The sequence below is a fragment of the Aquila chrysaetos genome, chromosome 2 (assembly GCF_900496995.4).
Source record: "Aquila chrysaetos chrysaetos chromosome 2, bAquChr1.4, whole genome shotgun sequence".
Taxonomy (NCBI): domain Eukaryota; kingdom Metazoa; phylum Chordata; class Aves; order Accipitriformes; family Accipitridae; genus Aquila; species Aquila chrysaetos.
Genome location: NC_044005.1, coordinates 3,280,592 through 3,303,037, shown reverse-complemented (window position 1 = coordinate 3,303,037; position 22,446 = coordinate 3,280,592). Strand labels below are relative to the sequence as shown.

General features: G+C 42.8%; 1 protein-coding gene across 2 annotated transcripts in view; it reads left to right on the top strand.

The window, feature by feature from the left end:
• Positions 1-1,135: 1,135 nt before the first annotated feature.
• SOS2 (SOS Ras/Rho guanine nucleotide exchange factor 2) overlaps positions 1,136-22,446 on the top strand; it is a 56,069-nt gene continuing 34,758 nt past the window's right edge. Inside the window, exons 1-5 of one of the 2 annotated variants that reach the window (XM_030039832.1) lie at positions 1,136-1,585; positions 14,801-14,926; positions 18,003-18,134; positions 19,950-20,114; positions 20,798-21,001. In XM_030039832.1, the coding sequence (XP_029895692.1) occupies positions 1,499-1,585; positions 14,801-14,926; positions 18,003-18,134; positions 19,950-20,114; positions 20,798-21,001 (714 nt within the window). In that variant the 5' untranslated portion in view covers positions 1,136-1,498. Of the gene's footprint in view, positions 1,586-1,804; positions 2,444-14,800; positions 14,927-18,002; positions 18,135-19,949; positions 20,115-20,797; positions 21,002-22,446 lie in introns of those variants that run through there. The other variant, XM_041118526.1, reaches the window with a different exon arrangement.

Genomic DNA, 22,446 nt, shown 5'->3' with positions numbered 1-22,446 from the left:
GGCTGCTCTTGGGGAGACAAGCTCCTTTAGGGCACTTCATTGTGTCCGGTCACCACTGCCACACCTTGGAGCAGGCCAGGCTGCCTGAAGAAGATAGGATTGTCACATCCTGAAGAACACGGGCGTTTTGGGGCTGCGGAGGTGGGGATAAAGTGCTCGATGAGGGGCTCACCCAACCTGGAACGTCTGCTTCCCGACAGGGCATCCTGGCTGTCCGAACTGCAGGTTCATGGATTTCACCACGGTTACCCTGAAGTTGCACTCGGGATTACCTTCTTCTTTTTGCTCACAGTTTGGGTTTGATGAACAAGTGTCTTCCCACAGAAGTAAATATTTTGTTGGAAACCTCCCAGGCTGCTTTGATGCAGCAGGAAGGTTAAGACCACAGAGCAAAAAGCAGCTGTCACTGCCTCTGCAAGCGCCCGTCTCCTCCAGGAAATCTGTCATAACAAAGGATCACACTCTTGCTGGCAGAAAGGCACTTTTTTTTTCTGATTTAATTTATCCACTCCCTTTGTAGACAAGTCTTGATGGGGGGGGGGGGTATATAAGGCGTGCGATTTGAATACAATGCCATCGGAAGGGAAATGAGGGAAAGTTTGGCCGGAGCGGTTGTTCAGGGGGTGGAGGGAACAGTGACAGCCCGCGCGTTCTCTGGGGTAGGGAGGAAAACTGCCTCGAGGTAGGGAGAAAAAAAACCAAACAGCCTCTAGGTAGGGAGTCTGCTGTTGGCGGGTTACTGAACCGCACCGCAGCTGGTGCTGGTGCCTTCTCCCACCCAGGCCGGTGGTTCTGCTTGTTCCCCTGAGGGAAGAGGGGAGGAGTGAGGGGGCCAGAGGAGCTGCACAAGCAGAGGCCAAGAAGGAACAGGGCGACTTGCTGTGAGCCTTCGCGGCCTGGCGTGCGGGAGAGGGAGGGTGGTGTCCAGCCTCGCTGCAACAAGCGGCTACCGAAGAGTTCAGGGTCGCGGCGCGCCGCCACAGAGTCCGGATTAATTAATTCACCTCAGCCGTGCCGGCTGTGGAGAGAGGCGGCTCTCCCCCGCGGGGCGGGAAGCGGTGTGGGCTCTTCCCCGGCGCGGCCGGCAGGGGGCGCCGCGGTAGTGGGCGGGGGAGGGCGGCATGGTGGCGGCCGCGCATGCGCGCGGAGGGCGGCGGCGGTAGCGGGCCGCAGCGAGCGGGGCCGAGGGCGCTTCACCCGCCGCCCCGTCAGCTTCACGGCGAGCGGCCCGGAGCCCGGCCCCCTCCCGCGCCGGATGTGATGGCCGCCCGGGCGGGGGGGGTGAGGAGCCAGCGCAGCGGCGGCCGAGAGCCCAGCGCGGCCCGGCACGGCCCTGACGAGCGCCGGCGGCTTCTCCTTCCCCTCAGCGTCCCCTCCTTCCCGTCGTGTCGCCGTCCGTCGTCCCCCCCCCCCCCCGCCTTCCATGCCCCAGGCGCCGTAGCCGGCGGGGAGCGGCGAGGCGGGCGGCCCCGATGCGGAGGAGCCGCCGGCGGACGCCATGCAGCCGCCGCCGCAGCCGTACGAGTTCTTCGGCGAGGAGAACGGCCCGAAATGGCGGGGGCTCTTCGTGCCCGCCCTGCGCAAGGTCAGTCCGGCGGCGGTTGGGCCGGAGCGAGCGGGCGGGGGGGGGGGGGGGCGGGTGGCACCTGCGCCTCACGCCGCCCTGCGGCCCCCGGCCCCGGGGAGCGCCCCTTCCCCGCCCGCCCCGCTCCTGGTGCCCGTGCTGGGGCTGCACCGCCGGTTGGCGCAGGTGCCCGTCCCGGCTGAGGCCGCGCTCCGCTTGGGGCCGGCTCGCCCGTCCGGTGCGGATGCCCGTACCCCCGACAGCCTTCCCGGGCAGAGCAGGGGCCTCTGGCCGTTTGCTTGCACGGTGGCCCCTGCCCTGCCTGGCTCCTGCGGGACCTCCTCCGTCCTGTCCCTTCACACCCCGGTGCTCGCCCGTGCCGGCAGCCCGGTCGCGGCGGGGCAGAGGTTGGAAGGGGTCTCCGGGGGTCCTCTTGCCGACCCCCTGCCCAGGCAGGGTCACCCGCGGCAGGCTGCCCGGGCCCACGTCCAGACGGTGCCCGTGCTCCTGTCTTGCTTTCGGTGCTGCTTTGTGTGAAGACGCTGCCAGGTGACGACGAGTGCCTAGCAGACTCTCCTCCTCCTGTCAGAGGCTTGCTTCTCCTCCTTCACCCGTCAAAAGTCCCGTCCCTGCCTTCTTAATTGGGCCGCTCGGTTTGAAGCCGCTGAGGAATACTACTGATACGCTTCGGGGATGTGCTGTGGAAGGGCAGCCTTCCATCCCTTCCCCGCGGCATTTCTCCAGACAGCTCCTCCAGGCCCTTTCCCGAGCCAGACTCCCTTGCTGACCACCCAGTTGCGGTGCTTCTGACACGCTGGTTATTCTAACACCAGGTTGTCGATGAGATTTCTGCGAGAGAGTAAACAGCTGTGGCGCAGGGTAAAGTCAGCCTCTGTTTTCTTAAGAAACAACTGCCCACTGCGTAAACGAGATAAACTGTGTGGGAAACCGCTTAGCCTGTCATGGGAGAGGAATTAATCTTTTTATGATGCGTTTTGCATAGCAAGGCAGTCCCCAGCCCATCACCCTTGGGTAGGACACCCCCAATAGTGGAGGGAGTGGGTTAAATTGAGGCTGGTGGGGCATGGAGGGAGTGGTGGTGTTCTGCTGTGTGTCATTTGCTTTCTACCCTTTCGAAGGTTGAGGACCATTATATAGTTCTTAACATAATGGCCTGCTGATCTGGATCTCTGGTGCTGGGCTGTACTGTGATACAAGTAATGCAGGCACTCGTCTGAGTGGTGTTTTGTCTGTCTTTTCCAAGAACGGATTTAGTGATGGAGTGGAGTAATGATTCTCTTTTTTTTTTTTTCTTTAATTAAAAAAAAAGAGAGAATCAAAGATTTGCATTTGGTTTGCGTCCCTGCGTCACTTGTATTAAAAGCTGCTGAAGGCAGCTAAGTAGTCTTGTGGCTAGCATAAAAACCACTAATCGCCTGTCTGAAAAGTCCTGGATTTCTACTCTTTACTCTTGAATCTCCTCCTCCTCCTAGTAGTTGCTTTCCAGTGTGTCTCAGGAAGCTTAGAGAATGCCATGCTCTTTTCCTGATCACTGGAGGTTGACATAAACCAGCACCTTGACACCAACCAGCATCCACCCAAACATGAGGTATAGCTATATCAATTTGATGAAAAGGATTTCTTTAAAACTTTAAGTTTTCATCATTCTAAAAATGTAGTGCAAAAGTTGGTGGACTAATGCTGCTCTTACCAGTTCTTACTGTCTCTGTACATTTGGGTTTGGTGAAAAGAAACAGAGCAGGAACTTAGACTTTCTAAACCAGAGGAAATAAAGTCATGATACCAGTGACGGCTTGTAAAAATTTGTACTTGCTTATAGACAGTTTTTTTTCTTCCTGGGAAAGTTCCTTGTCTGCAGTACCCACCCTTCAGCATGAAGCAATCCTACTGTAATGTGCATTTCTTTTAAGAACACGCAGTATCAGTGAGTCAAAACAAAATTGTATCATTGTTCCAGTTATTGCAGTCAGGCTATTAGGGAGATGCTGTCAAGCTTAATATATTCTTTAAAAGATCAAATGCCCTAATATGAACACTGGAGATTTTTAAACCAGAACATTTTAGAAAATTTGTGGGTTGTTTTGTTTACATCTCACATTTTCACTTCGATAATGAGATGAGAGCATTTCTGTTATTTATAGGAGAGCTGAAACGTGTGGCACTGAATCCAAAGTGTGCACCAAACCATCAGATTTTGTGTTCATTTCAGCATTTATAAAATGTTACCACAGTTTTCAAAGAGTTTGCAGTTTCGTTCTGAAGAGATTTAAATGTCTGCTTGTCAGCAATTTTAGATATGATCTTTTCAGGCAAGTTGCTTTTGTGATGAAAATTTTAAAGAAAGTCTGAGCTTCAGAAACTTTTTCATTAAATGCCTGGAAGAGTTTTTTGAACTTCTAAGCTGGGTTTTCATCACAGTAGGCTATGCTGCAAGTGCAGAGATAGTATTCGGTTTCGCATTCTTGAAAGCTTTTTCTTTTAATGAACATTTCTTGAAGAAGAGAAACTGGTGGCAGAAAAAGAGGAAAGTTTTTGGTTTTCCTTGCGTATGTTAAGGTGTGAGAAATCTTAATTCTAAAATACAGAAAGATGCGGAGCTGGATAATGAGCCAGTACAGTTCACTAACAACAGATAGTATTTCCTTCTTGAATTTTAAGTCCACAACATGTTTTGAAGAGCTCTAGTCTCTTTCATTATGCATTCAGCAAGTTTAAGGTCACTTCTTTTTATCAACCCTAGCTTTTAAACCCTTGCATTTACTTTAATTCTATGCAGTTGACACTTAACAAATCATGAGTGGGGGAAAAATGGTAAAATACATCAGTTCTTCAATGCGTGAAAAAAAGATCAGAATCTCTCTTTTGAACAGTATTCTGTATGCATTTAAGCGATCATACATCTTTAAGATTAGTAGAGAGTACTAAATTGTACTTACCAGTTTGAGTTGTTTTAAGAAAAAAACAAAGCTAAATGGCAAGACATCATTAAACCAGATTTTTAAAATAGTTTTTTTATGTATTTATATCACCAGATACTTAGGACCTTGGAATCTAGTAAGTTGAAAAATTTAAAGCAGTTTCATGTATTGCCTCTTTTCCAGCTGGTAGATTTACAACCATGTACTTACTCTAAAACATTTCACTTTCTTCTGTTGCTGTGCTGGAAACCTAAGTAGGAAGTGAGTATAATGAAACTTGTTGTAAAAGTCTGGTCAAAGTGAATGAATTGGAAGAAAACAGTATTTTTATCTGGTTGCTTAGGTTATAGTTACTTGAACTGCTGTTTGTAGCAAGTAAATCACTTCTAACAGATCTACAGTCTAAGCTTTATAAAGGCTTTTAATCTAGGAGCTGACTTTAGTTATTAAAGGATCACAATGTCTCTTTGAATAATTCTCGAAGCATGCAGGCAGCTGTTCCAGCAGAAATCACATGCATTTCAAACGCCCCGCTGGCGGGGTTGGTTGGGTTTGAATCCTTGGGATGTTGATACTGGCAGCGTCACTAAAGCTGGTGCTCAACGGGGCAGTGCTATTTTGGAGGCTGCGAGTGAGGGGCTTTTCTGCTTCTCCCCCCCCCCCGCTGGCCAGATCCTTCTCTGATAAAACCGGGACCCTCCGTGGAGGGGGATTTTCTCCTGTGGTGGATGGGTGCTGGAGGGGAGGGTGGTGTTGGGGAGTTTGCTCTCTCCCTCTGTTCCATTTCTCCAGGTGTTTATTGTTTGGGTTTGTTTTGGTTTGGTTGTTTTTTAGCTGTTCCTGGCCCGATGGTCTTTGTGGGGAAAGATGTCAAATTATGAAACCTGTTTCTAAAGCTGGCATCTGAATTTTGTAACCGGGTTTCCTAGCATGGATCCCGTGCCAAAGCTTGTTCTTGCTGACTGTCAACTTTCTTCCAGATGAAACTTTCCAGAACTGAATTGATTCTACAGGTTGTTATCAATGCTTTGATGTCGTATCTATTAATCTTAGACTGGGATTAGAGGGCAGCCTAAGAAAATCATGCACGCATCTCGGTGGTAGCAGCTGAGTCTAACTGCCACCAACAGGCTGAAGGTCCCAGTTTTAATGTACTGGATATGCATTGTATAAAAGTTTTTTCAGAATTTTAATTGAAAACATCATTGACGCCAATCATTTTCCATTGCTACCTGGAACGAACCTCTATCCCAATTATTTGGAACGAGTTTTCAAAATGAAACAGGTGACTCCATAGAACTAGTGTGTATTTTTGAAAATAATGCAGAATGTGTTGTTGGGCCTATATAAATGGATTCATTTGCCCTAAAATATTCATGTGTGTTCTTAGTGTGCATTATCATTTGTGCGTGCTCTTAAAAACCCTCTGGCAAATTAAAAATATATTTCTGTATATAAGAGCTGTGTATTCAGTTGCTTTGTTCTTTGATTTTTCTAAATTACATTCACAAGCATCTCGTAGGTATTATTGTTTTGATTTTTCTCCATTATCTACAAATAGAGACTGTCAAACAGTTAATACATTTCTGCAGGCACTACACATGTTGGTGTAATCATGGCACTGTACACTATTTGCATTTTCTAAAACAATTCCACTATTGCTCTGGACTACTCATCAAATTTCTAGAGCATGACTAAAGGGTTTATTCTTAGCAAATGTTGCATACAGAAACATAAAAGGCCATTTTGAGGACATTTTTGAAGTTTACATTAATTCAGTGCTTCTCTATATTTTAAAACGTGGGAGTTAATATATAATGACACAGCTCTTGTGTAAGGTTGCATGGTTAGGGTTCTGGTCAGTAATAGGGTATGTGCAAGGGCTGCCCCATTTTCTTCACTGCTCTGTCAAGGGCAGTTTGCCTGCATGGTTTCCGTTGCAGGATCAGGCCCCCTTGGGTTAGAATTATTTAATGCATTATAGTGTCATTATAATGGATTATTATTTAATGCATCCTAATTTCATTAGCATGCATTATTATTTAATGCTTTATAATTTCAACTGTGAAGTTGCTTGCTACGATGTTTTAAAAGAATAGTTCTATTTAGGTTTGAAATCTGTTAGGTCATTTGACTTCTAATAAAGACGCTTATTTGAGCCCTGAAGCCTGGACCTTTGCAGATTTGCAGTTGCTACAAACATGAATGCCTCAGCTTGGGAGAATGGCGAATAAGGGAAGTGCTGGGGATACTTAATTACCTGTGAAATACCTAGACACCTACAAGTTTGAAGCACAGATCCCGTTGTTGCCTCAAAACACTGTGCTCAGAGTCGAGGAATGGCTGGAGGTCTGGAAAGGAACAGCAAGCCCCTGTGTAGTGGACACTACCAAGCCTTCTGTAAGCAATAAGCTAATTCCTCCAGACCTTTTTCTATTCCTGGTAGCAGTTGGGTATCATTATAGGTTGGTTTTAGTCCCTTACAAGTAAGTAGACTGGCTTTTTTTGTTCTTGCATAAATATTTACTATCATAAATAAAATCTGCAACCAAAGGGGACTGGTCCTTTTACTTAAATCCTATTTTTTTTCCATGCCTTTTTTTACACTGTTTAGCTTAAGTACTGTCACTGGAATCTGCAGTTGGCAAATGGTAAGAGGAGTGTTTTTGCAGCCACTGACGTGAAATGAAGGTAGTTTTTAGATCCGAGGTGTTTAAAAGTAGTAAGAACAGTGTAATTTAATTTGCCAGCAGTAGCAGAAGAAACACTTCCTACCTGTGTTGTTGAAACGGAACATGGAAATTAGCATTTGCGTTGGCTTAAAGACTTGCCAGGCTAACTAATCACAGGAATTAAAAACAAACTGCACTGTTCACTGCAGTGATTCACTTGGCCCTTGTGCCTTTATCCCCTTCACGTGTGGTCATCTTGCCCCTTCGTGTGCTGCCCAAGCCGGGCGATGGGAGAGCTGGGCAGTACGTCTTCTCGCCTTTTCTCATCCCATTTCACGCATGTTCTCCCACTCGAACCACCTCACCTCTTGCTGTGTTTCTTTGTCTCCTCTCCACCACCTCTCCTGCGCTCCCTGGTTTTGCACCTCTCTTTTCCTCTTTGCACAGTGCATTATCTAATCTCCTCCAGAGAAGCTGTTGAGTCTGTTATTTGCTTTTATAATTACCTCACCAATTCCCCTTCTGCCAGGCTTTTCAGATGAGTGGTGTGCTGCCATTCCTTGAGTTTGGCGGATTAGTCATGTAAAAAAAAGTGCTGAGGACATCTTTCTTTCCCATATTTATGGCCTCTTTATTCTCCCTAATTTTTTAATGTCATTTCAGTTACCATCTGGTTCACAAAGAAATGACTCTGACAGTACTCACTGTCTCCAAGTTCAAGGTTTGGCCTTTTAAGTAGTATGTATCTTCTTTGCCTTTCGCTGTTTATTCTTATTGCATCTCTGCATTTGTTCACTTAAAATATAATCTCAAAACTCACTCTGCTGGCCTGTGTTGCTCACAAATTCATTTTTATTTTTAAATCTTCTAAAGACCTAATTGAAAAGTTACTGGCCTGTTTGAATAATTCAGTCTACCTGAGTGAGCGGTGGTTCTTGGGAAGGCTGTGATGTAAAAAGTGGGGAGAGGGAGCTTGTGGGCGCTGGGTTCAGAGTCCAGAGCAGCTGTCAGCTCTGGGAGGTGATGTGTTGAAGAGTTTGGGGAGAGTTAGAAACTGTTAGCATTAAAGTAAGATGTGTGCACAGCAATCTCCACACCGACTGTGGTGTTTTCCTTTTGTGTTGTAGGGCAGAGGCTGTGCCTAGCTCATTCAGGGTTTATCTCAATTTAAACAAGGCATTTTATATGGATGGATAAAATTCAAATACTTAATTTTCCATCCGTTTTTAAGATTAAAATATACGTGTTTGTGTACGTGTAAACATACACATGTTTTAGTTTCTCCTTGACTCTGTATAAAAGGAAACAATCAACTAAAGAAAGGAGATTTTCTGTGTCTGGGTAGAAAAGCAGAGACTGTGGAGATGATGTGAGAAACAAAATATGCAATGTAGATGAGAGTAGATACAGCAGAAGTGAGGCATGGTAGGGAAGTGCCAGCAGGAGAAACTACCAGCGGGCAGCTCTTTGAGGAAACCCACCTGTGCGGTAATTAGCAGAAGCCTGATGAAATCAGTGCTGCCGTGCCTGCCACAATCCACTGGTCCTTTCCACCGAGTGTCATCGAGGTGTACTACAGCTTATTGCAGAAGAAGATGGGAGGGATAGTGGTCTGCATTAGATTTACAATTTATCAATCAGCTTAGTAGCATTTGTGCCATTATCAATGTGGTTTTTGTCTGCAGCAAGCAGACTTCCCAGTAGATCTTAGAACTGTCTTCGATGTTATTTTAGAAGGCAGATCCCTGTCTGCACTACCCATTGCAAATCTCCTTTATTTCACCCTCCTCTCAACTAGAATATACTAGTGCAGAATAGTAGTTAAATAGCTAAAGATGGAAAAAAATTATATTTACACTAAAGTAGTGGTGTATGATGACTGTTAATCACACCTGTACACAGTCACTTAACAGCAGTTGGTGTTTTTGAGGTCAGACAGCTGACGGATGATCTGCACCTGAGATGCTTTTCGTAGCTCAGTTACTGTGTTATAAAAATACTTTATTTTGCTAACCATGCATCAAATGTTTAGAATTGCAGTGAAAAAGCTAAAATGTTGTATGTAGATAAATTATTAAGTTCTGTTTTGCTTAAGAGACTACTTCATACTGTTCCTCTATCAGCATTTATTAGTTTGATTTAAGAAAGACGGGCCATCTAGAAATTGCTGTACTGGAAATAAAGTTAGAAATTAGTGCAGTTATTTTTAAAAAGTTGACAGTGCATTTTTATTTGGGATATCTCTTCAAGTATTTAAATCTTTGTGGTTCTTTCTAAAGAATTATGCTGTAATTATGCTTGAAAATTGGGAATATCAATGCTGTCATGTTTCACTGAATAAGAGCATCACAGGCCTTTAAGTTACTCCATCTGGTTCCCCTCTTCCTCTGGAGTATCATCCAGATGAGGGATTAAAAATGTCTTTGGAGCTGGCATTATCTTTAGAAGGGAAAAGATAAGAAGGAACAAAAACCCAACTTAAACCCAGACATTGTCAGGTTCATTTTTTTCTTTTTCCCAGATTTCAGCATCTTGGTACGGGGCAATCCTAGTGCTGCTTTCTTTGTCAGTGACGCATTTTCATCACCTTGAACACAGTGTATGGAAATACTGACAAGTGTTGGCAAGACTGTAACCAGCCTGTGATAGTAAATATTTAACTTTTATGTTCTAATTATTTTTATTGCTCCCAAATTTATATGCTTTGTTCCTCAAGTAAACAAACAGCCTTGCAAAGTTTTACTTGTCCACTGATCTAGTATAACTGTGTTTTTACGAGGCATGTAAAATATAAATAATTTCGAAGTTGAAATCAGTCTCTGTGGGAAAATGGGAATGAGTAGTTTCTGTTGCAAACAGTTTACAAACTTAACGTGCAATTTATTAAGCTATCCTGTTAGCATAGTAAGCTTAAAAATGTTACACTATCATGGGAACAGATTTTGTGGTGGCATTTTTTAAATGAGAAACTTCTTGTTCTGAAATCACAGGTAATACTGGAATTCTGTTTTCTGAAAATGTAGTTGTTTTGAATATAAGTAGAGAAGTGCCGTGTAACAATATGTCTAGTCTTTCAGGAATATGAATTGATACATTTGTGATGGTGTATGCTGTCTAAAGACTCAATGTGCGTGTCATGGGTTTGGGGTTTTTCTGGTGTGTGTTTTTGTTTGGTTTTTTTTTTTAATGAACAATCTCTTGTTTTGCTCATGGGCTTACTGTGGAACAACTGGAGCTTTCTGAATGTGTTTTTACTACCAAAATATATGTATTATGTAAAAATATATTTAGGCAGTATAACCAAACTGCTGGTTTTTCTCATTAGTACAGGCTAAAATGAAGTGACTTGCAGTTTTGACTCTTAATATTTTCCTCAGCTATTTTTTGTTTCAGGTACAACCCTTTGACCATTGCTTTTATGCTCAGGACTTCTAAATTTCCCCAAGTCAGATATTATAGATATTCAGACTTCATGCCAGGTCTCCTGCAGTTCAAAATTAAGCCTGCCATTACATTAGCTCTGAAAAATAAGATCAGTTTGTTTCTAGTCCTAATACTGTTTATCTTCTTGAAAAGATTTCCTCCCCATTTTTTCTTAACAGACTTCTTCCCAGGGGCCTGTAAGGACTATTAACATCTCACTGAGAAGGAATTTTGAGCTTGACTTCATCTCTGCAGCTGCCTGTTTTCTCAAAGCTTTTGTGGCATGGTGCAGGACCTGCCTCGCGGGAGGAACCAAGGGGAAGATCTCCGTTTACCTTTAAGGGGTTTTTCAGTCACCTCTTGAGCCGCTGCTTGTACAGATGCAGTCGAGCTCTCAGCAAGCCCTGCTGAAGGCTACAGCCCTAGGAAGGAGAGGCCCCTGTGAAGACGCTGCTGGATTTTCATCAAATATGCACGTGTTGGAGGGGTGGAAGAATAGGGAGATGTAAAGAAGGGCAAGGGAGAGAGAAGTTTAGGAACTCCCATCTAAAATAAAAGCACGTCCCCTAGATAGGCCTTAAGGCCATGTTTAAATGCCACGCTTATGGGACTCATATCTGTTATTTCTATTCCTTGGAACAGCTCGTGAAGGAATAATCCTATATGAATGGCAGTAAAAAATAGTCCTGGTAATCTTAATCTCCGTCTTTAATGACTTCACGCGCTTCACTTGGGTTGTTTTGGAGATAAAATAGGTAAAAAATCTGATTTCTCTGATACCTTCTGCTCAGAGTTCTTGCAGCAGAGCTCTTGCTGGTTAGTGCAACATGTTGTGGGTTTAGGTATTTTGACCCTTAAAGGAAGCAGTTACAAGCCAGATCAAAATTTAGCCCTGTGTTAGCTATGGTGTATTATTCCATGCCAGCTAGTAAAATTGTGCTCAGATGTTTCAGTCTGAACCTGAAGTCAGTGAATGTACCTTCTGTAAGAAACATGTCTTCAGGAATTCCTCCTACTTCTTTCCGTACATTCAGTGTTTTATCAGTCTCTCCTTGCTTTTCCAGCCCTTTCAGTCAGGGTTTAGGTGAATACTGTGAAGACTTAAGTGTTCTCTCCTTGATATAGTGGCATCTGATTTGATCAGCTGGTGGACGGCTTTTATAACTGTCTTTTTGTTTTGCTATGAAAAACAGTGTCTTTCTATGAAATTGTTTTTTCTCAATAACGGCACTTATGTCAAAATAACTTCTCTTAAAGCCAGGGAGTGCATGGGTACCTCTGGGACCCTTCTGCGATGCTGCAGGCGGTATCCTTTCAAATGGAAGCTGATTTCTAAATCCTCTGGGAAAAGTTGTCTCAACCAAGAAATGTTGGGCTTTGTTGTCAGTTTTGCTCCTTTCGAAGCAAAACTGACACCAGTACTTACGTTTGTGTTCATTGTATGAAGCTGAGATTCTCTGCCAGGGTTTGAAGAGGGCTACATACTCCTCTACTTGTCCTCAGCCTTGTTAGACGTCCACATGCTCTTGAGAAGGCTGAGGAAAGTCTGGCATGAACTGTTTAGACCTGTGAACTGAAGTTAGTTACAAGTGAAGGCGTTTTCTTTGCGGCAGAGATGTCTGTTTTTAAAATGAGCGACCCTCGTGAGAGGAGGATGGCTGCGATCTGATACAGTAAATGGGATTTCCCCATCTTCTCTTAAGGGGAGCACAGCTTCCCTTGCTCATCTTCTTACAGCTCCTGTTCTTGTCATTTCTGTGGAGCATCATTAAGGGTTCATTGGGGGGTGAAATACAATTTCATCTTATTTCCTAGTTAGCTAGCTAACGCTTTTGCTGTAGTAGTGCTCGTATGAGAGATACGTGGCAGGACCTTAACTTGACACTTCCTGGTTTTCCATTGTTTTGTGAATTAAACTCTCCTGTTCAGGAAGAACATGAAATGCACTGACTATTGTTGAAAACCTGCAGTCTTAAGTAAGTGTTTTCAAGGAGTGGTTTTGTTTTTCTTGAGGGGTTTTTTCTTTTGTTTCTTTCAGTAGTACTTGATCTTGTATACATGTCAGCTGTGCAACAGGTATATGAAATAGAGAGGTGCAGGAAACTACATGATATTTACAGGGCTATACAGAAACTCTGTAACAAAATTGGACAGCTGGATTAGAAGCCGAATGTGTATTCCCATCTCTCTTAGTGTACAACAGCTTTATTAATGTGTTTCTTCACTTGCACTTTCCAAGGAAGGATGCCAGTGCAGAATTAAGCACTAGAAATGTGTGTTGTTGCCTGGGCGGGTGTCTCTCCCTGGTTATCGCATAGGAGCCCCCATTATTGGCAGTCTGTCTTCACCACCACTGTGCAATCCCTTAATTATCAGCTCCAATACAATCAGCACCAGTGTATGTTTTCACATTTTCAGTGTGTGTCCCTCTTCCCTCTCCCCTGAGACATTTGGATTCCCGTCGTGGGTGTGTGTGGTCCCTGTCTGCGCTCCCTTTGAGCAGTGTGTTGGTAGACTTCTCCATCCAAGTCATCATCTCTGCTTCTCGGATGTTGAAGATGTACGGCAGCAGCCCCTTCTAGAGGTCCGCTCCATGGATCTTCACTTTTTTTCCATATGTGTTGGTCATCCTGGCTCTTCCTCTCTTCTCATGTGGTGGTGTGGGGGCAAAGCGCAGTCCTGTTCCCCCAATTCTTTCAGGCCATGGCACGGCAGGAGATGGAGCAGCGAGTGGTTCGTTGTGGTGACTCCAGCTCCTGGGCAGCTCTGCCCACCTCCCTCTGTGGCCGGCAGGGAAGGAAGCCGGCCAGACACCTTACTTCCTTGTTGGTCTTGTTTTTGCACGATTTACAAAAGCCTGCAGGGCTGCACATTGAGTGACCCCAAGGTATTGCTATGAAATTATTAGTTACTTAATTTGGAGGAAGCCCTTAGAGCCCCCCAGTGTTTGTGGACTCACCTGTTGTCTTTGGAGGGAGGAGTGCATGTATTTCAGAGGATCAGAATTGCCCCAAAGATGTTACCGTCTTCCTCTGAGAAACTACTGATCAGTTTGTCTTGTGTTTGAAACCCTGTACAGAATGCCAGTGTGAGTATGCAAGATTACTTTTTTGAGGTGATTAACATATAATTTGTTTGGGGAGAGTAGGGAATTTCCCTGGATTGTATTACTTACGAATCTTTTGGCTATAGTTTAAGATCTAGTTAGTGCTTTCCTGATTGAGAGGCTGCCAGGGAAAACTGAGTACATATACTCACTCTTGAGTGCTTTTTTTTTTTTTTTTTTTTCTTCTTAAGGTGGGGTGGTTGTTCGGGTTTGGGGGATTTTTAGTAGGAAAACAGCCATGTTGGGTGAGTTAGTTGTGGCCCTTCTGCTTGTGTGGGCACATGCTGAGGTTGCCAGTTTCAGGTTGCCTGGTCTAGCTTAGCCTTGGAAAAAAGAGCTGTGATAAATCTGCGTAAAGTGAGATAAAACGCATGATCCTGCCTTGCGTTAAAGGGAGGTGGAAGTCAGCCTTTCTCACAGCAAGTCTCCTAGTCTTGACACTCCTGAATTTTGACTCATGCTTTTCCTTAGGTTCTCCCACTCTGTTGCAGGTATTTCACATGTCTCTTTCTCATGCCTCAGACAGTGTTTTATGTTCTAGTTAGTTTTCTGGCTCTGAGGCATCTCAAAGAGTTGTTCCTGCCCTTCTCCCGTGTCATGGCCATGGGTTTTTATTGCCACAGGTTTTGACAGCGCATTAATTCAGTTCCCTGCCAGACTGGTTAGTTCTCTTATCCTGGTGTCCTTGCTTATTAAGTCTTTTCCTCTGGTGGGTCCATGCTGCTTCTCTGTTCACAGTCACCCAGTGCTCATTAGCGGGGTTAGTAACATAACTGTGTGTTACTCATTCTGTGGATGAATAACTGCAGAATTACCAAAAGTGATTGTTTTCACTGCATCATTGGCAGAAATCTGCCTTGGCTTGAAATTTCTTCCCCACCGTAAAGGCTAAACACTTAGTTTTTAATTGAATAGAGATGCCAACTTTGCAGGAATAGGAATTGTCATCTTAACTACATAGGAAAACTTGCAGGAAATTACTGGAAGTGTGCAAATTTGCAGCACTACAGTACAAAAGTACTCTTTTTTTCCAATTCTTCCTTCTGTACAGCTTTAAATGGCAAAAAACCCTAATTCTTCTAATTCTTTTGGACAGGTTCAGCAACAGGTTCACCCAAACCTTTCAGCAAAAGAAGATTCCCTCTATTACATTGAAGAGTTGATACTTCAGCTGCTAAACAAACTATGCATTGCTCAGCCACGGACTGTCCAAGATGTAGAGGTAAGACTAGATACTGGAAAACCAAGTGCTTGCTTGCAGAATCGCTAAGATGAACTAATATATTTTGAGCAGTGCGGGTTGAAGTTAAAGCAAGGTGAATCTGAAGAGCAGAGCATATTAATGCTAAAAGATTATACCGTATTCAGATTTCACAGAGCAAGCTTAATTGGAAACTCATTTTCCTATACAGGGCTTCAGAATAGAAATGGTGGGAATTTTTTCTTTCAGCATTATTTTTATAAATGCAGAATACTTTGAAGGGTTTTTGCTGCTCGAATACACCTTGGACTTAAGAATGTAAGGGCGTTGCAAGTTTTCTTGCTCTTTGACATAAATATACAGGAAAAAAAGTAAATAGTGGAATGAAAGATTACTGTTGTTAGGCCTGGATTGTGCAGCTGAGGGAATAGAGTTGTATGTTCCTGGAACTTTATTGAACTCACTGAGGCTCTTGTATTATTGCAGCTGTCTGCTTTTGTGTCATCGGTTTCAAAATGAGGGCTTTAATGGAGTGCGCTTCAGTATACAGTCTAGAGGGAGAAAGTGCTTTCATGTAGCTGTGACCCATTATAGCTTTGCAGAGTATTAATTTTACATCAATCTATATGTCTAGGATTTTCAGCCTAAACCAGAATGAAGTTCTCATCTAATATTCCATGTGTGTCATGGAAATTAAAAAAAAATATATATATTTAGAAAATAATCACCTGAGGGGTTTTAGATTCTTATTAGATGCAGCAATTGCCCTTTATTCAACGTTAATTCATTAATTATTAATTTGGGTTTATGATTAATGTATTTTGTAATACTGATGCATAAAGATTATAGTATGACTAAATAAAAGCAAAACTTGGTAGTCACTTAACAGGTCTCAGGATTGTTACCACCTTGAGTCTGGATTTGAACTTTAGACGTGGAGCTGAGAAATTGCACGTTCTTTCTCCAGTTCCCAGCTGATCAAACCCTTCAACACACAGGACAGTTTGAGATAGCACTGATTGTTCTACACACCAACTCCATAGCTTTCTGCTTCTGAGTCATGAGTTCATAAAATTACCCTGTGTACTTATGAATTAATAGTTTTCATTGGGTATGTGTATGCTCCACAAATTACTGTGTGCAAAATTGCACATAATACAGGCAGCCTTCTGAGATAACTGACAACTCTCTGAACTGTGGTTATGAGTATCACAGCAAACACTATATCCTGTGTGTTGTATTTTAAATATACCTGGCATTTTAAAGCTGTAAATGATAAAACATTGTTGCACTTGACAATACAACAGTTATTTAATTTAAAAACGCAGAGCCAGGTCTAAATAGTGGTAACAGGTTCCCCAAAACATTATTGTTCTATAGGTTAATACATTCAGATTCTTGCAGAGCAGGGAAAGTAGAATTCAGTTTTGTGTTACGGGTTGTGGGTGAGATTGTGCTGCCAGCAGGCATCCGAGATCCACAAATGAAGGCTTTTGGCTCTGTTCCTCAGCTGGTTTTAGCTGTTGAGAGAAAACATGAGAGCTGTGATCTCTAAAGTTTATCATACGGATATTTACATAACAGCCTGGAGTTAATGGAGCTATTTGTGCATAATATTATACTTAAGTATTTGCAGATCAAGGTCTAAAATCTCAAATTATAAAGGCTTTATAAATAGAAAAAGCCCTTCAAATTGTTCCCAAGAAAACACTGGTAATCAGTAAAGTCCAACCACAAAAGGTGTGTGTTACTCGTGAAGTGCACTGTTAAGTTGAAGGACAGCTGAATGCCACGTTACGTCCATTTTGCAGGCGATCTTCTGGTAGAATCTCAAGGAAAATTCATTTCGGTGAACCAGCCCAGAGCTTTCGGCTGCTGTCCAAGAGGAAAGGTCACCGTGTGTTTACCTGGCACAGACAGCTGACGCAGAAAGTTGAGCGTTAAATGGCCACGTGCAAATATTTAAAAGAAAACCTCAGGCCTCCTGTTATATTTCAGAATGTGTGCAAAAATCTTTTCATAAGAGACACACATAGATTTCACCACTTTTCTCGGCTCGTTCTTCAGCTCATCTATAAAATCTCTCCTGTAAGAGTTACCACCCACGCAGGCCTCGTCGTGGCCCAGGTCACGGTTCCAAAGCAGATGGGGGGTACGGCACAGCACCGCATACCATGCCTGCTTGGCAATGCCAGGTGGAGTAAGGGCCACGTAGTCGGCTGTGCAGCAGGAGGTGATTGCTGCTCCTCCCTGAGCTGTCTAACTTAAAAAACCCTGTTTTTCCAAAGTCACTACTCGTTCTTTCAGCATTTAATTCCTCAGCTCACCAGGGCTGCAGTGGGAAGCCCGGAGAACTTCATGGAAAGCAGGACTGGGGTCTTGCACGTGTTAAGCTGGGGACTGCTGCCCAAAGCAGTTTGTTCTGTTGTGGGGGTCATCTTGCCTGTTTCTACAGCAGCTGTTGCAATGTGAATCTATATAAAAGTAACCTGAAATTGCATACAGCTTACCATGGTAGTGAGGGCTGTAAACTGCAGCCGCTGTGAATGGTTCTGCAGTGGGGAAGATGCTCCTGTGTGGGCTTGAGGAGTCCAAAGTGTTATAGCCAGCCTTTTTCATGAATCACAGCCCTCCTCCTAGTTAGAAGATCCTGCACTTGTTTTTCATTTCTGCCATAAACTTGATCTGATGTAGGGCAAGTTACACTCTTTTATGAAATAGGAACAATACCAACTTGGTTTTTTTTCATTTATACTGTAAGCTGTTTAGTGCTTCCTGATGTTGTTTATATTTTGGGCTCCTGGTCTCAGCTGAGGTTTCTTGCTGCTCTTGTGATATAAAGATCATAAAGCAGGAGTTGTTTCAGGAGATTTGAAGGAGTTCTTCATGCTTAGGGAAGGGAGGTTGTTTGGGATTATTGAACAGAGTGAAGCTGAGTTGGGTAAGAAGGAGAGAACAGTTAGGAAAATGTGTTGCAAACACTGAGGAGGAGGATAATTGTCTATACTACAGGGGAAGTAATTTGCTGTTTTGGTTTTTTTTAAACTTCTCTTTGATTACTGCGGTTAATCTAAGTGCACTCTTTATGTTTGGACAGGAGCGCGTTCAAAAGACATTTCCTCATCCAATAGACAAGTGGGCGATTGCTGATGCGCAGTCTGCTATAGAGAAACGAAAAAGAAGAAACCCTCTCCTGTTACCTGTGGACAAAATACATCCTTTATTAAAGGTACTTAAACCAAGAACCTGATGACTACTACTTCTGCCCACCACACACCCCCAGCTGTATTATGCCCTCCAGCATAACCTTTAAAGCATTTCAATTTGTGTGAAATTAGGGAAGTTTCTCATATTGGCTGAAAGGGTAAAGAGTTACCACAGAACAGGATGAATATATTGTGTAATAAAAGTAGATCCCTAAATTCATCATGTTCTAAACATTAGTGTGTTAATGTATTACTCTACTTTGAAATATGACTAGTTTTTAACATTAAAATGCAAACAAACTCAAATACCGTACCTACTTCAGCAGCACTGTTTTGACACCTTTATTTGCTTGAAAATGCTGCAGAAGCCAAAATACGAGAAGGGAAAACAAGCAGATCCTGTTCCTTGTATACTGTCAACTAAGATGTGTATCAATGTCCTTTCAGTTACTGTTGAATGTCACTGATGCCTTGGTTTTAAAATCAATAGATCTGCAAAGGTGTAACAAAAGACCAAATACAGACTTTATTGTTGGTGGGTTTTGAGGAGGAGACTGGCCATCTCAGTTCTTAGATGTCATGTTACTTATAGTAGGTATAGAGCTCCTTGCTTACAGTCAGGATATAGTGTCACACAGTAAGCATGTATTCATGCTGTGCCCCTGTAGAGTTGGTTTTGGTTTTTTTTTTAAATGATAAAACAGTACTCTGATTTTTAGATCAGTGTTTAATCACTTTTAGATCTGTGCTGAATCAATAGATTCAGGCTGATTCAAACACTGCTCTTTTTTGGTATTTCTTTTTTCTATTTATTTTGGTTTTCATTCACAGCTTAAAAAATGCTTTTCTCCAGTGGTGGCATTGTTGCACCAGAGTTTCCAGCTGCATTGAGAAAACATTATTCAAGCATAAGCAGAAATTAAAGCACTTTTTCAGGTGTAGTCGCTGTGTTCTTATATACAATGTCTCAGTTTGTGACAGTTAATGAGAGGGGAAGAAATGTTAAGAAAGAAAACGGCATTAAATAAGATCTTCCTAGACAACACTGGCTTTTTTTGATGAAGCCTGGTTTATAAATGTGTGGCCATAGGCACAGAATCTGATTTTTAGAAGATGCATCAAAATATGGTAAGAACAAGACTACCTTATTCAAATGCATGAACTTAGCTGTACTTATTCCTGACAGTCCTGTCACAGATAAGAGGCCGTGTGGTACACGCTCTGCAGAACATGGAGCACGTGTCACAAGAAGAACGTGCAAAATTCATCCTGGTTTTTCTCTGTTCAGACTTTGATTGTTAAATTATTATTTTATGTAATACAAGATGCAGATAGCTTAGTAAAGGATGGACTAAAATGGATCACAGTACATAACAGGTTGAACGTACAGTCTGTAGTTTCATGAAGACAACTTTTTTCATCAAGAACAATTCAAAATAAAGCATACTTTTTTCTGAAGAGTCCAGATTAGGGCCAGAGTTCTGCAATAAGCATACATATAAACTAAAATTTAGGTACAAGAGTGGTTCCAGTGAAGTCCCTTCATTGAAGGAACCCTATTTTTAGGACTGTCATTTTTAGAGGAAGGATTATTGAAAGTTCTATAGCTTTTCATCTGTCAGTATATGGCAAAATAGCACAAGGAAGTATTTGCAAGCATTTCCTTTGAGGCGGCTGATCAAATCTCCATTTGATGCCCTTTGCCCTGCCTATTAACATTACTGTAAATTATCAACACAGACAAGATCAATTTCAGTAGAAAACTCAATGTGTTAGTTGTCATTCCGAATGAATTCCTGGAATAAATAGCATTTTTTTCTCTTGTTTTCAATTTGCAGGAGGTCCTAGGTTATAAGGTAGATTACCATGTCTCTCTGTATATTGTGGCTGTCTTAGAATACATCTCAGCTGATATTTTAAAGCTGGCTGGAAACTATGTTTTCAATATACGACACTTTGAGATCTCCCAGCAGGACATAAAAGTATCAATGTGTGCTGATAAGGTAAGGAGCTGGGATTAAAATAGTCTTTTGGACAGATACAGAGGTAGATAGGTAGATACTAGAGGTGTGTTTTGGTTTTGGTTTTTTTTTTTTTGAAGATATATCCAAAGTAGGATGGGAGAGGAGAGATTGGTCATATTCAAATGCAGAAGCTTCGCTCCTTATTCGTGCCAGACCTGTCACAGTAAAGACTTAAGTTTAAGTTAAGCCTGTTAAGTTTTATAACAGTAATAGCTCATACAGAGCAATGCAAGGACAGAAAATGATGTTGTCCTTTATTTCTCAGCTGTGTTACTGTCCTCCTGATGTTGCTTTCCTTCTTTATAATACAGAAAAGACATTTAGTTTTCATCCTCATAAAAATGAGAAACATTTTTGTTTAATTTTATCTTTATCAGGAGGGTTTTGTCAAAGGCTTATGCAAGATGCCTTGTTTTCAAAGTTGGTTCTGCATGAATTGTAACTTGTTTTCTAGGTCGTACTAACTTATAAAGGGGAAAATGGCTTTGGCAACTGATCCAGCCTGCTGCTGCCAAAGTTTAAATATTACTCCCTTGTGAAAGTGATCACAGAAAGTATTGTATTAAAAACTCAAAGGATTTCTCTGAACACACTGAAATAGCTGAGCTTGAGCCAAGTGTAAAAATCAGGCTTGCATGTAATTTTTTAAATTTCTTTGCTAGGTTTTGATGGATATGTTTGATCAGGATGACATTGGTTTGGTTTCTCTCTGTGAAGACGAACCCTCTTCTTCTGGGGAACTCAACTACTATGACCTAGTGAGAAACGAAATTGCAGAAGAAAGGCAGTATCTGCGGGAGTTGAATCTGATAATAAAAGTATTTCGGGAAGCTTTCCTATCAAACAGAAAATTGTTCACACCTAATGTAAGTCCTTTAATAGCTTATTGATGTGTAATGCTAGTTGCTCCATTAGCAGCCATAACATATCAATTTTACATTAACTGTGTTGGAGGTAAAATTAAATTTGATTTATTGTATGTCAGTGCATAATGAGTGTTGACTGTATATGAAATAAAATGGAGGAATTGCCATTAATAGTACGAAGAGTGCTGCTCTCAGAGTGAAGCTTAACGGACATGATTCCCTGACGGGTGCCAGCAATAGCCAGAGTCCTTTGCTCATGTAGGTAATAGTTACACTTTTACTTAACACAAAAAATTAACAGTTATCTAACAGCATGTACAGTGAGTGCAGATGAATGCTTGAATTGACATTTGAAGTCTACCCCAGGGCACCCCTATCTGCAGAAACAAGTAAAACAGCCCTTGGCTCTGGATTCTCTAGCGTGTGACTGACTGTGAAGGGAATCTCTATTTGAGAAATGATTGAAGTATTTCATTGCAATTTGTGTGGCAAATTCTGTTTTCAGGATGCTGGAGTCTAAAAAGGAAGCACAGATCTTGTAAGAGAAGAAGTAGTAATGAGAGATCAGTGCATCCTTCCTGTGGGAGGAAGGAGAAGGGAACTGGGCCAGCAGAACCTGAACTGGGATTTTTACATGATACCAGCAGGTTAAAAAGAGAGGCAGTGGGAGACAGTCCCATTACAGCTGGGTGTGGAGGTTCGTCAGTAGCTGATAGGATATTGGAGAGTTGTGCAGATGTGGGGACAGAATTCAGACAAAGATGATGGGAGGAGAAGGGAGCGATATTCTGGAGCTGAGGAATATTCTTTTGTTATATGGGAATTGGTATGAGAAATTTTGAGATTGCTTGTTCCCACGAAGAGATTGCCATGGTCTTGGCGCTGGCAGGAGGTCAAGACCCAAGGTTGGGGCAGCAAAGGCTTCGGAGAAGTGTGTTTCAGAGGGGTCAGAAGAAGAATGCAGGTCATTGGAAGGGGCTGCCTAATGGATTTGAAAAAATCTAAAAGTAGAATTTGGAAAAGGAAGCTGCCGATTCCTCCTCTGTACCCAGGTAGCATTCTGCTAAGGCAGCCAAGTAGCTGCTTAAGTTTTACCTGCGGTTTAGACGATCTGACCTTGGAGCTGCTTTAAATTGCCTCCTTCCTGTTGTGTTCTGAGAGACAAGAATCAGCAGAGGGGAAAATAACAGCTGTGAGTTGTGGCTGAAAAGGCCAGGCGTTTCTGTCCAAAGCACTGAACAGCCTGTACCGGGACTGCTGCTGCTCTGGCCTGGGAAGGATGGTGTGCTTTCTTTTGTTGGGGTGAGAATTGTGCAAGGCTGGATGTGCCCAGGCAAGCCTGCAGGGCTGGGAAGACCATGTAACTTAACTTTCTTCCTAGCTTTTTGTTGGCTCCTCTCCACTTGCCTCTTGGTTCAGACATCACAAGAAATGCTCTGATATTT